General features: G+C 35.1%; 2 protein-coding genes across 2 annotated transcripts; both read right to left on the minus strand.

The window, feature by feature from the left end:
- Positions 1 to 62: 62 nt before the first annotated feature.
- Positions 63 to 998, minus strand: LOC125079498 (olfactory receptor-like protein OLF2). The gene has a single exon (XM_047693134.1). The coding sequence runs from the start codon at positions 996 to 998 to the stop codon at positions 63 to 65; it is 936 nt and encodes a 311-aa protein (XP_047549090.1).
- Positions 999 to 9,600: 8,602 nt separating this feature from the next.
- Positions 9,601 to 10,536, minus strand: LOC125079452 (olfactory receptor 5W2-like). The gene has a single exon (XM_047693054.1). It carries the CDS (start codon positions 10,531 to 10,533, stop codon positions 9,601 to 9,603), a length of 933 nt encoding a protein of 310 aa, XP_047549010.1. The 5' UTR covers positions 10,534 to 10,536.
- Positions 10,537 to 11,982: the final 1,446 nt, after the last annotated feature.

The raw sequence follows: 11,982 nt of genomic DNA on the forward strand, positions 1-11,982 counted from the left end.
ACAATTTTAATGTTTATAAATTTTACTGTAAGATTGGAAGGAAAATACACACGTAAAAGTTTTCAATGAAACCACTTTTTATTTTTAAGGTTCTTCAGGGCATCTTTCACATCCTTATTCCATAGGCTATAAATCAGAGGGTTTAGCATGGGAATCACAAGGGTGTAAAACAATGAGGTCATTTTGTCCTGATCAAGAGAGTAGGAAGAACTCGGCCGGAAATACATAAAGAGCAGAGTTCCCTGGAAAATCGCAACAGCTGTTAAGTGGGAGGTGCAGGTGGAGAAAGCTTTGAACCTCCCCTCCGCAGAGTTGATCTTTATCACTGCTAGGATGATATAGCAGTAAGACACAAACAGCCCTGAAAGAGTAATCAGTTCAATGAAGCCAAAAATGGTGAATATCACTAACTCATTAACCTGTATGTCTGAGCAAGACAACACGAGGAGAGGTGGGACATCACAGAAGAAATGGTTAATCACATTAGACCCACAGAAACAGAGCCGGAATGTTAGTATGGTATTTACTGAAGCGTCCACAATTGCCACCATGTAAACCCCAGCCATGAGCAAGGAGCACAGTCTGCTGGACATGCTGACCGTGTAGAGCAAGGGGTTGCTAATGGCTTTGTACCGGTCAAAGGCCATCACTGCCAGCAGCAGACACTCAGAATCTACAAAGGTATAGAACACCAACCATTGCAGAGCACAGCCATAGAAGGGAATTGACTTGTTCTTGGCAATGAAGCCTACCAGCATCCTGGGTCCAACTGCTGTAGAGTAACAGAGGTCACTGAAGGAGAGGTGGCTGAGGAAGAAATACATGGGTGTGTGAAGGTGGGAATCCATTCTGATTAAAACGATCATCCCCAGGTTTGCAATAAGAATGATTAGATAGACAATAAGAAATGTGATAAACAGAGTCATTTTAACTCCAGGTTCATTGCTAATTCCCAAGAGAAGGAATTCATTCACAGAAGAGCAATTTTTTCCATCCATTCTTCTTAATTCTTCCAAGATGCTACAGAAATGATCAAGGAATGGTATATCAAGATTTTAATTCTTCTTAACATTCACAAAAATATAATCTGTATGTCAGAAAGTATTTATTTCAGAAAATAGCCTGGACAAATTTCACTGTTATATTGTTGACAAAGTTAAAGTGTTTGGAATAGAATTTAGAGAGTTTGATTCTAAATTTGGAGATCACCTACAAGATATATAACTTGGGTGCTACCTTCCCTGCTTTATCTCATTGGCAATCACAAATAAAGGCTCAGTGCAGGTCAAATATAATATGAAAGTCATAGCTAAATTAAAGACAAGGTTGAATATACATTCTTATATCTGAAAAATAAATATCCAATTGAGTACAAAAGAGATTACTCTTACTGAGTTCCTCAGGAATCAAGATTTGTTTGAGACTCTGTTTAATTTAGAAATAGTACACATATCTCTGATTTAAAAATACTGAGCAATACAGTGATTTTTACTGCTTTGCCACATTATTGTTACTTACACTCAGGAGTGGTCTGGTGCCAAAAGTCATGTCTCTTGACCAGCAAAGGAAAACGGCTAAAAGCAAACAAAAACAACTTAACATATACAACTCCATCTCTTTGGATGTTAAATCTGAGTTTTTCATCAAAAATAAGAGATGGAAGGTATGCCTTGGTAGTGCCGTTGGTTAGGCATTTGAATCTTGGTTTCAGCTCAGGTCATGATCTCACGGTGATGGAATCTAGCCCCAAAGCAGGCTTTGCACTCAGCAGAGATTCTGCTTAAGATTCTCTCCCCTTTCCCTTTATCCTTCCACCTGCTCTCTCTCCCACTCTCTCTCAAATAAATAAACAAGTTTTAAAAAAAATAAAGCTGGGTACAAGAAATAGATATTTTTGATATATATAGGCTTCTATTTGTGTATATATGTACATATATGCATGCACCTGTCTTTCTGTTGATAGATGACAATTGGAATATAAGTGATGGCCTCAGTTTGTTTTGGATGGGCATAAATATGGTATGTGTTCATATGGGGCTGAATTTATACAAATTGGTATTTGTATTGTGATATCTCAATTTTTATTGGTTTAAAAACTAGAAAAAATCTTAAATTTACATATACCCTTTCTCATGATTAAATAATGTTTTTCTTCTTTACTTTGGTTTAGATATAAGAAAAACTATAAATTCACTAGTGAAAATTACTCCAAAACACCCTGTTTTATAAGAAATATATATTTTTGCCACTAGATGACAGATTATTACCCAAATGAAATAAGTAAAAAAAAATACTCATTTATATTTTCTGAATATTTGATTCCTCACTTTTCCAATAGAAAGTTTTTTATTCATCATTCTTTAAATTTGGTGACTTGGAAACCTACCCGTGATGAGCAAGTCTTGCTATGCTTGCCCCTGGTAGCTGAACACCACAAACAGATTGCATTTTGTTTTTATTTAGTGTCCTTTGTGACTGAAGTCTCTCACGCCTTTGCCCTCACACTTCTGTATACAAACATGTGATTAATCAGATTTCTAGTTCTGTATTTTCCCCTGTGACTGCTGTAACAATTTTAGCAAAGGCTGAATTTGAATTCTTTGCATTTGCATCACATGGATCCTCTTTAGGAAGGTAAAATGATATTACAGTATGAGTCGTTGCTATCCTGAGTCTATGGCATCTTCCTCCAGACATCTAATGAAATTTAAATAGACCCTTTATTTCATTGTTTTTATCTCAATTATTATTTATTTTGATTTATTAAATTCATAAATTTATTAAATAAGTATTTGTTAATCATTATTTATTATTACTTCTTTCTATACTGGTTCTTCCACTTCCAAAACAATCTCTTCCCTTTTCCCACTTAGAAGTATGACCATTCTTTAACAGTTATATTTAATACTTTGTTTTCATGAAGCACATTTGATCATTCTTACAACCATGTTATCCAGCAGGATTTGAATTAATTTATGACTATAACACCCATATACTTTTTTCTTGAATTATTTTTATTTCATTCAGATATGTGTCTTTTACTACACCATAAGCTTTTTTTTTTCTTTTTTTCTCTCTTTTTTTTTATTTTCAGCATAACTGACTTCATCAAAATCAAAAGCTTCTGCACAGCAAAGGAAACAGTCAAGAAAACAAAAAGCAACCCACAGAATGGGAGAAGATATTTGAAAATGACAGTACAGACAAAAGTTTGATATCCAGGATCTATAAAGAACTCCTCAAACTCAACACACACAAAACAGATAATCATATCAAAAAATGGGCAGAAGATATGAACAGACACTTCTCCAATGAAGACATACAAATGGCTATCAGACACATGAAAAAATGTTCATCATCACTAGCCATCAGGGAGATTCAAATTAAAACCACATTGAGATACCACCTTACAAAATTAGCAAAACAGGAAACAACATGTGTTGGAGGGGATGTGGAGAAAGGGGAACCCTCTTACACCATAAGCTTTTTAGAAATAATAGCTGGCCTTGGCTAAGTTCTGTGAAACCTGCAGCCCTAGCACCGAGACTGGCAGAAGTAGTGTCTAATTTAGTATCAGTTGGTAAATATTTTAAGTGATTGGATGAATTGGTGGCGGAGAAGAGGAAATAAAGAGGTTTTGCAAACTATTTCAACTCATATAGCTCATACTTGCATTTGACCATGAGGGAGGCTTTCGGGAACGCCCTGATTCTATTTTTCTTTCAGTTAGTTTGTTTTTATTCATTTCAACTTTTACAAAGTTAAGAAGTATTGGAGTGTAATTTTGTGTCCTCTCTAAATATTGTCAAAATAGCCATCTTCAATACAATTCCTATCAAAATTCCAATGATGACTATCACTGTAATAGGAAAAACCACCTTAAAGTTTGTATGAACAAACAAAGGAAGACCTTAAAAAGCCAAAATACTTGAGAAAACAGAAAAAAACTGGAGAACAAAATACTTCCTGATTTCCAACTGACAATTCTTTCAGTGTATGAGCTTGGAATATCTTTCCATTCATTTGTGTCTTCCTCAACTATCAATATCTTATAGTTTTTAGTGTACAGTTTTCACCTCCTTAACTAAATTTGTACTTAAGTATTTTATTTTTTCATGTTACTGTTAATGGCATTTTTTTATATTTGTCTAACGGATCATTGTTAGTATATAAAAAAGCAAGCAATTTTTTGTTTGTTGATTTTATATCCAGCAACTGTACTGATATTTTTATTGGTTCTGTTTTTTCCTGGAGTCTTTAGGATCCTGTTATATAATATCATGTCATCTCCAAATGGAGACCATTGGATTTCTTCCTTTCCAATTTGGACACTTTTGTTTCTTAATTGTTGTGGTTAGGATTTTCACTATTGTTTTGAATAAAAGTGGTAAGGGTGGGCGTCCTTATCTTGTTCTTCATGTGAAAGGGTAAGTTTCACCTTTGCACCATGGAGTATTATGTTAGCTGTGGTCTTGTTATATGGGATCTTTGTTCATGTTGAGGTAATTTCCTTCTCTACCCAGTCTATGGAAAGTTTTATCACAAAATGATATTGAATTTTGTCAATTGTGTTTGCTGCATCTATTGAGAGGATCATATGATTTTTTTTTACAGTACTTTATAAATAATTATTTTATTTTATTGTTATTGTTCTTAATCTTTTACTGTGCTCAGTTTACAAATTAAACATTATCATAGGTGTGCATAGGAAAAGGGAAAAAAAAACATAGTATACATAGGTTATGGTACTAGCTGAGGTTTCAGGCATCTACTGGGGGTATCTTGGGAGGTGTCCCCTGTGGATAAATGGGAGCTACCATATTTCAGACTCACAAACAGCAGGAGCTGTTAAGTATGCTAAAATACAGGACATATTTAGGTTAGTGGTTTTGTGTTTTGTGTTTTGTGTTTTAAGATTACTGAATAAAATTTTGTTGCCTCAAAAACTGTCAAATCTAAGAGAACTGTCAAAAATGAGAGAAGTTATCTGATGCAGAGATGTCCAATATATGGCATGTCTGATGCCATTTCAATTCTCTCTACCCTACTCTGACTGTGATCAGTATTATTAACTGATCATAGTTCTCTTTCCCACTAACCCTAGATTTAGCCTTAAAGTCTTTCTCAAATCAAGAGGTACTGACAGTGTTTTCTAATTAATAAATGAAAATTATTGGAAATTTGTTTGCTATCCATGATAATTCTAAATTTCCTGAGAGAAGATAAAGAAGATAGTTGACTACGACTTAACCCAAATCACTGAGGTATTTAGAAACTGAGACATAATTGAAATAGGTTATCTGGCTCTTTCTGTTAGCCTATACAGACTAAAAACGATTTTGAGACATTATGAGAAAAAGCCCTTTAGGTGTCTGATAAACCGAAGCTTTGTCTTATGATTTTTATCTCTTGTTTTGTTAATGTGCTATAACATATTGACAGATTTAAGAATGTTGGACCATCCTTGCATCCCCAGACTAAATCATACTTGATTATGGATTATGACTCTTTTTTGTTCACTGTTGAGTTTGGCTTGTGATTATACTGTGGAAACTTTTGCCTCTATGCCCATCAGGGATATTGGCCTTTAATTTTCTTGTAGTGTCCTTGTTTGTTGCTGATTTTAGGGTAGTGATGGTCTCATAAAATGAGTTTGGAAATAATACTTCTTCTAATTTCTGGAAGAGTTTGAAAAGAACTATTTATTACATCTTAAAGTGTTTGGTAGAATTCACCAATGAACACATCTCGGTCCTGAATTTTCTTTTTGAGGAGGGTTTAGATTACTGATTTAATCTCCTTAATGGCAATTAATCTATTCAGATTTTCTATTTTTGCATGATTCAGTCTTGGTCAGTTTTATGCCCTAGAAACTTATTCGTTTCTTCCAGGATGTTCAAATTGTTGACATATAATTATAATTATTCATGGTAAGCCGTTATGATTCTTTATATTTGTGTGCTATTGATTCAAGTGTATCTTCTTTCAGTTATAATAATATTTATTTGAGTTTTCTCTCTTTTTGTCTTGGTAAATCTAGCTAAAGATTTGTTTGTTTTATTTATCTTTCCAGAAAACAAGCTCTTAGTTTGATTGAACTTATTTATTTTCTTTATAATGTCTCTTTCACTTCTTTAAGCTCTGATCTTTGTTAGTTCCTTCCTTGTACTAATGTTGGACTTTGTTTTTCTTTTCCAGTTCCTTGACATGTAAACTTAGGCTGTTTATTTAAGATCTTTGTGGGTTTTTTTTTTTCTTAATTTTAGCATTTATTACTATAATTTCCCACTTAGTACCGTTTTTGCTTCATTCCCTAATTTTTGATATGTTGTGTTTCCATTTTTGTCTCAGGACACTTTTTGAGGTCTTTCTTGGTTTCCTCTTTAACCTGTTTATTCAAGAACATGTTGTTTAACCTTCATACATGTGTGAATTTTCGTTTTTGTCTTCTTTTTGATTTCTAGTTTCATGCCATTATGGTTGGCATAGATAATGTAAATGATTTTAAAATTCTTTGGCATTGGTGAATGGAAACACTTTTGACTTCAGAATCGGGTGGTCTGGGAACACATTCCTCAGGTGGCAATTGCAAAATTGGGTGCAGACATGTGTATAAACTCTTTTTTTTTTTTTTTAATGAGATATTGGTGACTTCAGGTCAGCAGGAGGGAGAGAATGGGGGGCATGTCCACGGGCTTCTCTGGTGTATAAGGAGGATCCCAATCAGCTCCTAGTAGCATGCAAAGCCAGAAGCCTGACCCACGGGCTTTTAAATTGTACAAATAGACCTTCTTTGGGGAAAGACTGAAAGATGGGCTCTTCTGTTATCCCTGCTCTGAGCCCTGGTATGATGGCTGCAGCTCCCATTTTATTTGCTATAGTCTTATGAATGTTGTGATGTTAAGGCTCATTGGTCTTTGGAGTGAGGGAATTTGGAAGTCTACCCTTTTAGTGGGACTGTTAAATGTTGGGAGACTAGATGTGGGCCATAAACCATAAGCCAGGGGATCTCTCCCAACTGTATGCCCCTGTGCCAAGGGTGGGGTTTATGGCAAAGCTGTGTCAACTTTTCCTCTGATTTAATGTGGGTATTTTCTCATTTGCTCAATGTGTAATAGTTACTGAGGTATTTTCTTGATTTCTTTTAAAGGGAATTGTACTATGTAGCTGTTAATTTGGGGTATCCATGGGAGGAGGGGAATTCAAGGTCTCTTGTATCATCACTTCGAAGACCTCCTCTTTACTCCTAAAAGTCTCAAGTGGACAATAATATTTACTATCTGTCATTGGGTATATGCAAGAAGGATGTGATACAGAGATTACAGAGGGAAGGGAATGATGAGGATTGACCTAGGCTGAAATACATCAAAACCTTTTGAAACGATGTTCCCCATCTAGGTAAAAGTAACAAGATAAAAGAGACACTGCAAACCATCTACACAAGTTTCCATCTGAGTTACAAATCACCTAAAAATTGTCCCCTATAATGTGTTATGAAACCTCTCAAAATCCAGACAAAGGAAGCCCACAATTAATAAATTAGTCAATTCTAAAATTTTATTTCTTCTAGTTCAGACCTACTAGATCTGATACAACGGTCAATATGTATGTAGATCAAATCAGGTTTTAGATGTTGTTAATGTATAATTGTTGGCAGGGAGAGTGATGGGTTAACTAGATAACATATTTACATTTCCTGAATTACCAGCAATCTACTTCACCCAATTTTTTATGGACAATGTATTTCAAACAGTATTTTCTACTAAGCTGCTGCTCCTAAGTTACAATTTCAAAAAGAGTATGTATTAATTGAGAGCTTATGGTTCAGGTGGAAACACTTAAAGCCTTGTATTAAAAAAAAAAAAAAAGTTCCATAGATTTTTCCCCCCCACAAGATATGGTATAACTGGGAAGGGTCCCACGATTGCCCCTTTGAAAATTAAAGAATCTCCTTGGGTTTGTCTCTTCTGAAATTTTTTCATAGAAATGTATTTCAAAACAGTTAACTAGAAAATTTAAGACATTCAATGGCTTTAAAAAATATATTTATTTATGTGAAGAGAAAGAGCGCACATGAGTGGGGGCAGGGTTATAGGGAGAGAATCTTCAAGCAGACTCCCCACTGTGTGTGGAACACAAAAGGGGCTCTTTCTCACAACCCATGAGATCATGACCTGAGCCAAAACCAAGAGTTGGTTGTCCAAACAACTGAGATGTCCAGGCACCCCTACATTCAATAGCTTTTAATTTCTATAGTTACAATTGATAATTAAGAGTGTCCTTGCATCTTATATGATCCTTCAAGTATATGCCATTCTCACAATGTCACAGAAAGCTAATTTAGTACATTAACCATCAGAAAGTAGAGCACAGACAGATGAAATTGACAGATACCAAGCATGTGCGTGGAAAAATGCTCTTACTTCTGGCATAATTAATCTGTAATTTTGTAGAGATCCATTACTTTAGTAACCACAACCATTTTATGTACTTTCTGAAGAATTATAAAATATATTTATTCAAGCCACATACCATACCTTCAGTTAATTATTTGGCCATTTCTTGTCTTTGGCACAATGCAGGGACTGGATAACAGGGATGGGATGTTCAGTCCTTGAACAAAGAAGGCTTGCCATCTTATTTTGGGGGCAGTGATTTAACAAACCAAGCAATATTGAAACAATACTTAAAGGAGATGGTTATCTGTGAATATAAAATGGGACATTTAATCAAAGCTGAGAAGAGGGAAAGATGGGAAGGAAACCTTCTTTGAGAAAGTGATGCAGGAATTCTTAATAATCTCAGCACAATGATGTAATTGACCCAGGCACTTTGCATTGTTTTTTATAACCTATACCTGTTGGACTTTCTTAATTCCTAAGGGACAGAACTGCTCACCTCAAGACCTCTGTAACTTTCAGACCCTCTACCTAGAATCTCTTACTTTTTCCATCTTACTTTTTTTTTGTTTTTATTCTTTTGGTTTTTTTTTTTTTTGTTTTTTTTTTTAAATATCTGGGACTATATCATCATCTAGGTAAGCCTTTCTTTGCACACTAGTTTTTAATGTTTTCTCTAGATTTTTTTCATTTCTTCTTGATTTTTTTCATTTTTCTAGATAGTTAACCCTTAGTTTTTACTTCATGAAAGTTTTAAGACTTATTATGAACTATTTGAGTGCTTAGTTAATTAATGTTTGTTTATTCTTCTAGATTATAAGATTCATTAGTTTGGAAACCCCTGGATTTATCATGAAGTGCAATATACCTAAGCGAACGAAAAGTACTTAGTGAGTACTCAATAATAAATCCAAGTATACTTGTAATAATGCTTAAATGAAAAATAAGCAAGTAAATATTTGGCAAAATATATGGCCGGGATGTTTTGCACAAAGAAATAGTTTCATAAATAAATGAAAGAACATAGTGAAACATAACAGATTAGAGGAACTGTAGCTTTTTCTTATGGTTGAATTTCAGTACAGATACTTATTTAAGTATTTGAGGAAATTATATTTTTCATAGATCATATTAAGTAATTTTATGAAAATAATAATCACTTTCTGTATGTGAGTGTATGTGCTCATTGGAATATAAATACTTAAAGCCATATTTTATTTTTCAGTTTTTCTAGGGCCCCTTTCACATCCTTATTCCGTAGGCTATAAATCAGTGGGTTTAACATGGGAATCACAAGGGTGTAGAACAATGAAGTAATTTTGTCTTGATCAAGGGAGTAGGAAGAACTCGGCCGGAAATACATAAAGAGCATGGTTCCCTGGAAAACTGCAACAGCAGTTAAGTGGGAGGTGCAGGTGGAGAAAGCTTTGAACCTCCCCTCAGCAGAGTGGATCTTCAAGACTGATAAGATTATATAACAATAAGAGACAAGCACTCCTGAAATGGTACTCAGTTCAATGAATCCAAAAACGGTGAATATCACTAATTCATTGACCTGTGTATCTGAGCAAGACAGCAATAGGAGAGGAGGCACATCACAGAAGAAATGATTAATCTCATTCGATCCACAGAAACATAAGCGGAATGATAAAGTCGTGTGTAACAAAGCATCTGCTGTTCCCAGCATGTAAACCGCAGCCATGAGCAGGGAGCACAGTCTGTTGGACATGCTGACTGTGTAGAGCAAAGGGTTGCTAATGGCTTTGTACCGATCAAAGGCCATCACTGCCAGCAGCAGACATTCAGAATCTGCAAAAGTACAGAAGATCAAGAATTGCAGAGCACAGCCGGTGATGGGAATTGATTGGTTTTGGGCGAATAAATCCACCAGCATCTTGGGCCCAATTGCTGTAGAATAACAGAGGTCACAGAAGGAGAGATGGCTTAGAAAAAAGTACATGGGTGTGTTCAGTTGGGAATCCATTCTAATTAGAATAATCATTCCAAGATTTGCCAGGAGATTAATGAGGTAAATAACCAAAATGATGGTGAATAGAGTCACTTTCATCCCAGGGTTATTGGTAATTCCCAAGAAAATGAATCCAGTCACGGAAGAACAATTTCCTTTATCCATTCTTCTTTGTGCTTGTTCTAAACTGTTTCATAAATAATCAGACAAGTGATAGATCAGGATGTGACTTTACTGGATACCCAAAGCACTATCTCTAAGACAAAACATGGCCTTATACTACCTTCTTTACCCTCAGGAAAGAACCCAATGAGTGTCACTTTTAAAGAAACATTGTTGTGTTATGAAAAATATAAAAAAAGATGTCTGGTATAGAAAGTTAATAACTATGGATTCTAACTACATATGTCATTGCTGAGACGTATTACTTGTCTTGGCTTCTGTTGTCCAGTGTCAAGTAGTAGATCTGAATAAACTGAAAGTTCACTCTATATCTAAAATAATATGAAGGAAACTACAAAATTGTTGAAAAAATGTCAGAAGATACTGAACAATATGTGTTAGGCAAAAAATAAATAAATAAAAGGGAAAGGGGGGGTTGAGAAAGAGAAAGAGAGAAGGAAAGAAAGAGAGGGAGAGAGAGGAAGGAAGGAAGAAAGGAAAGGAAGGGAGGAAGGAAGAAAGAAAAAAAATGAAAATTATTATGTTACGGTGTTTGGTGTATGCTGACTTTAGTGTTTACCGAAATATGAACAATTTCTAGAGATTATTTATGTGAGAGAGAGAGAGAGAGAGAGAGAGAGAGAGAGATGAAAGGGAGAGTAAGAGGGAGAAGCAGACTCTCCACTGGGTAGAGAGTCCCATGTGGGGTTTGATCTTAGGACCAAGGGATCATGATCTGAGCTGAAGGCAGATGCTTAACTGAGAGAGCCCCCCAGGAGCCCCGAACATGTTTTGTACAATATTCTATCACTCATGTTCACCAATGTGCCACAGCATTTAGAATCCATTTGTATTGTTGACCTTTGCTATAGGACAAACCTTGAAAGACAAAGAGAGGCCATAAAAAGAAGGGAAACAACAAACTAACAGGTTTAAATTTGCATATCTTTGGGTTTTAAGTTGTATTTTGCATTAAAATTTAAAAAAAAGGAAGAAGAGGGATGCCTGGGTGGCTCAGTCAGTTGAGCAGCTGCCTTCACCTCAGATCACAGTCCTGGAGTCCTAGGATTGAGTTCCACAGGCACTCTCTGCTCAGCAGGAAGTCTCCTTCTCCCTCTGACCCTCTCCCTTCTCATGCTGTCTCTCTTTCACTCTCTTTCTATTTCTCAAATAAATAAAATCTTAAAAAAAAAGGAAGAAATAAAATAAATGTTTCTGAGATAGATGGTCTCCTTTCTTGTGTTTATATACACATTTTGTACATATGTGTCTATTGATATATGAAAACTATAGCATTGGGTGGTCTCATTTTTATTTTTCTAGACTTAAATACTACAATATGTGGTTTATATGGACTGGGGTTTATTTGTAATGTGTTATCTCTTTTATTTTTGATACAACTAGAGCCAAGTTTACATGTCCAATATCACCTGCACAGTGATATAAAGTGAT

The sequence above is a fragment of the Lutra lutra genome, chromosome 10, assembly GCF_902655055.1.
Source record: "Lutra lutra chromosome 10, mLutLut1.2, whole genome shotgun sequence".
NCBI classification, from domain to species: domain Eukaryota; kingdom Metazoa; phylum Chordata; class Mammalia; order Carnivora; family Mustelidae; genus Lutra; species Lutra lutra.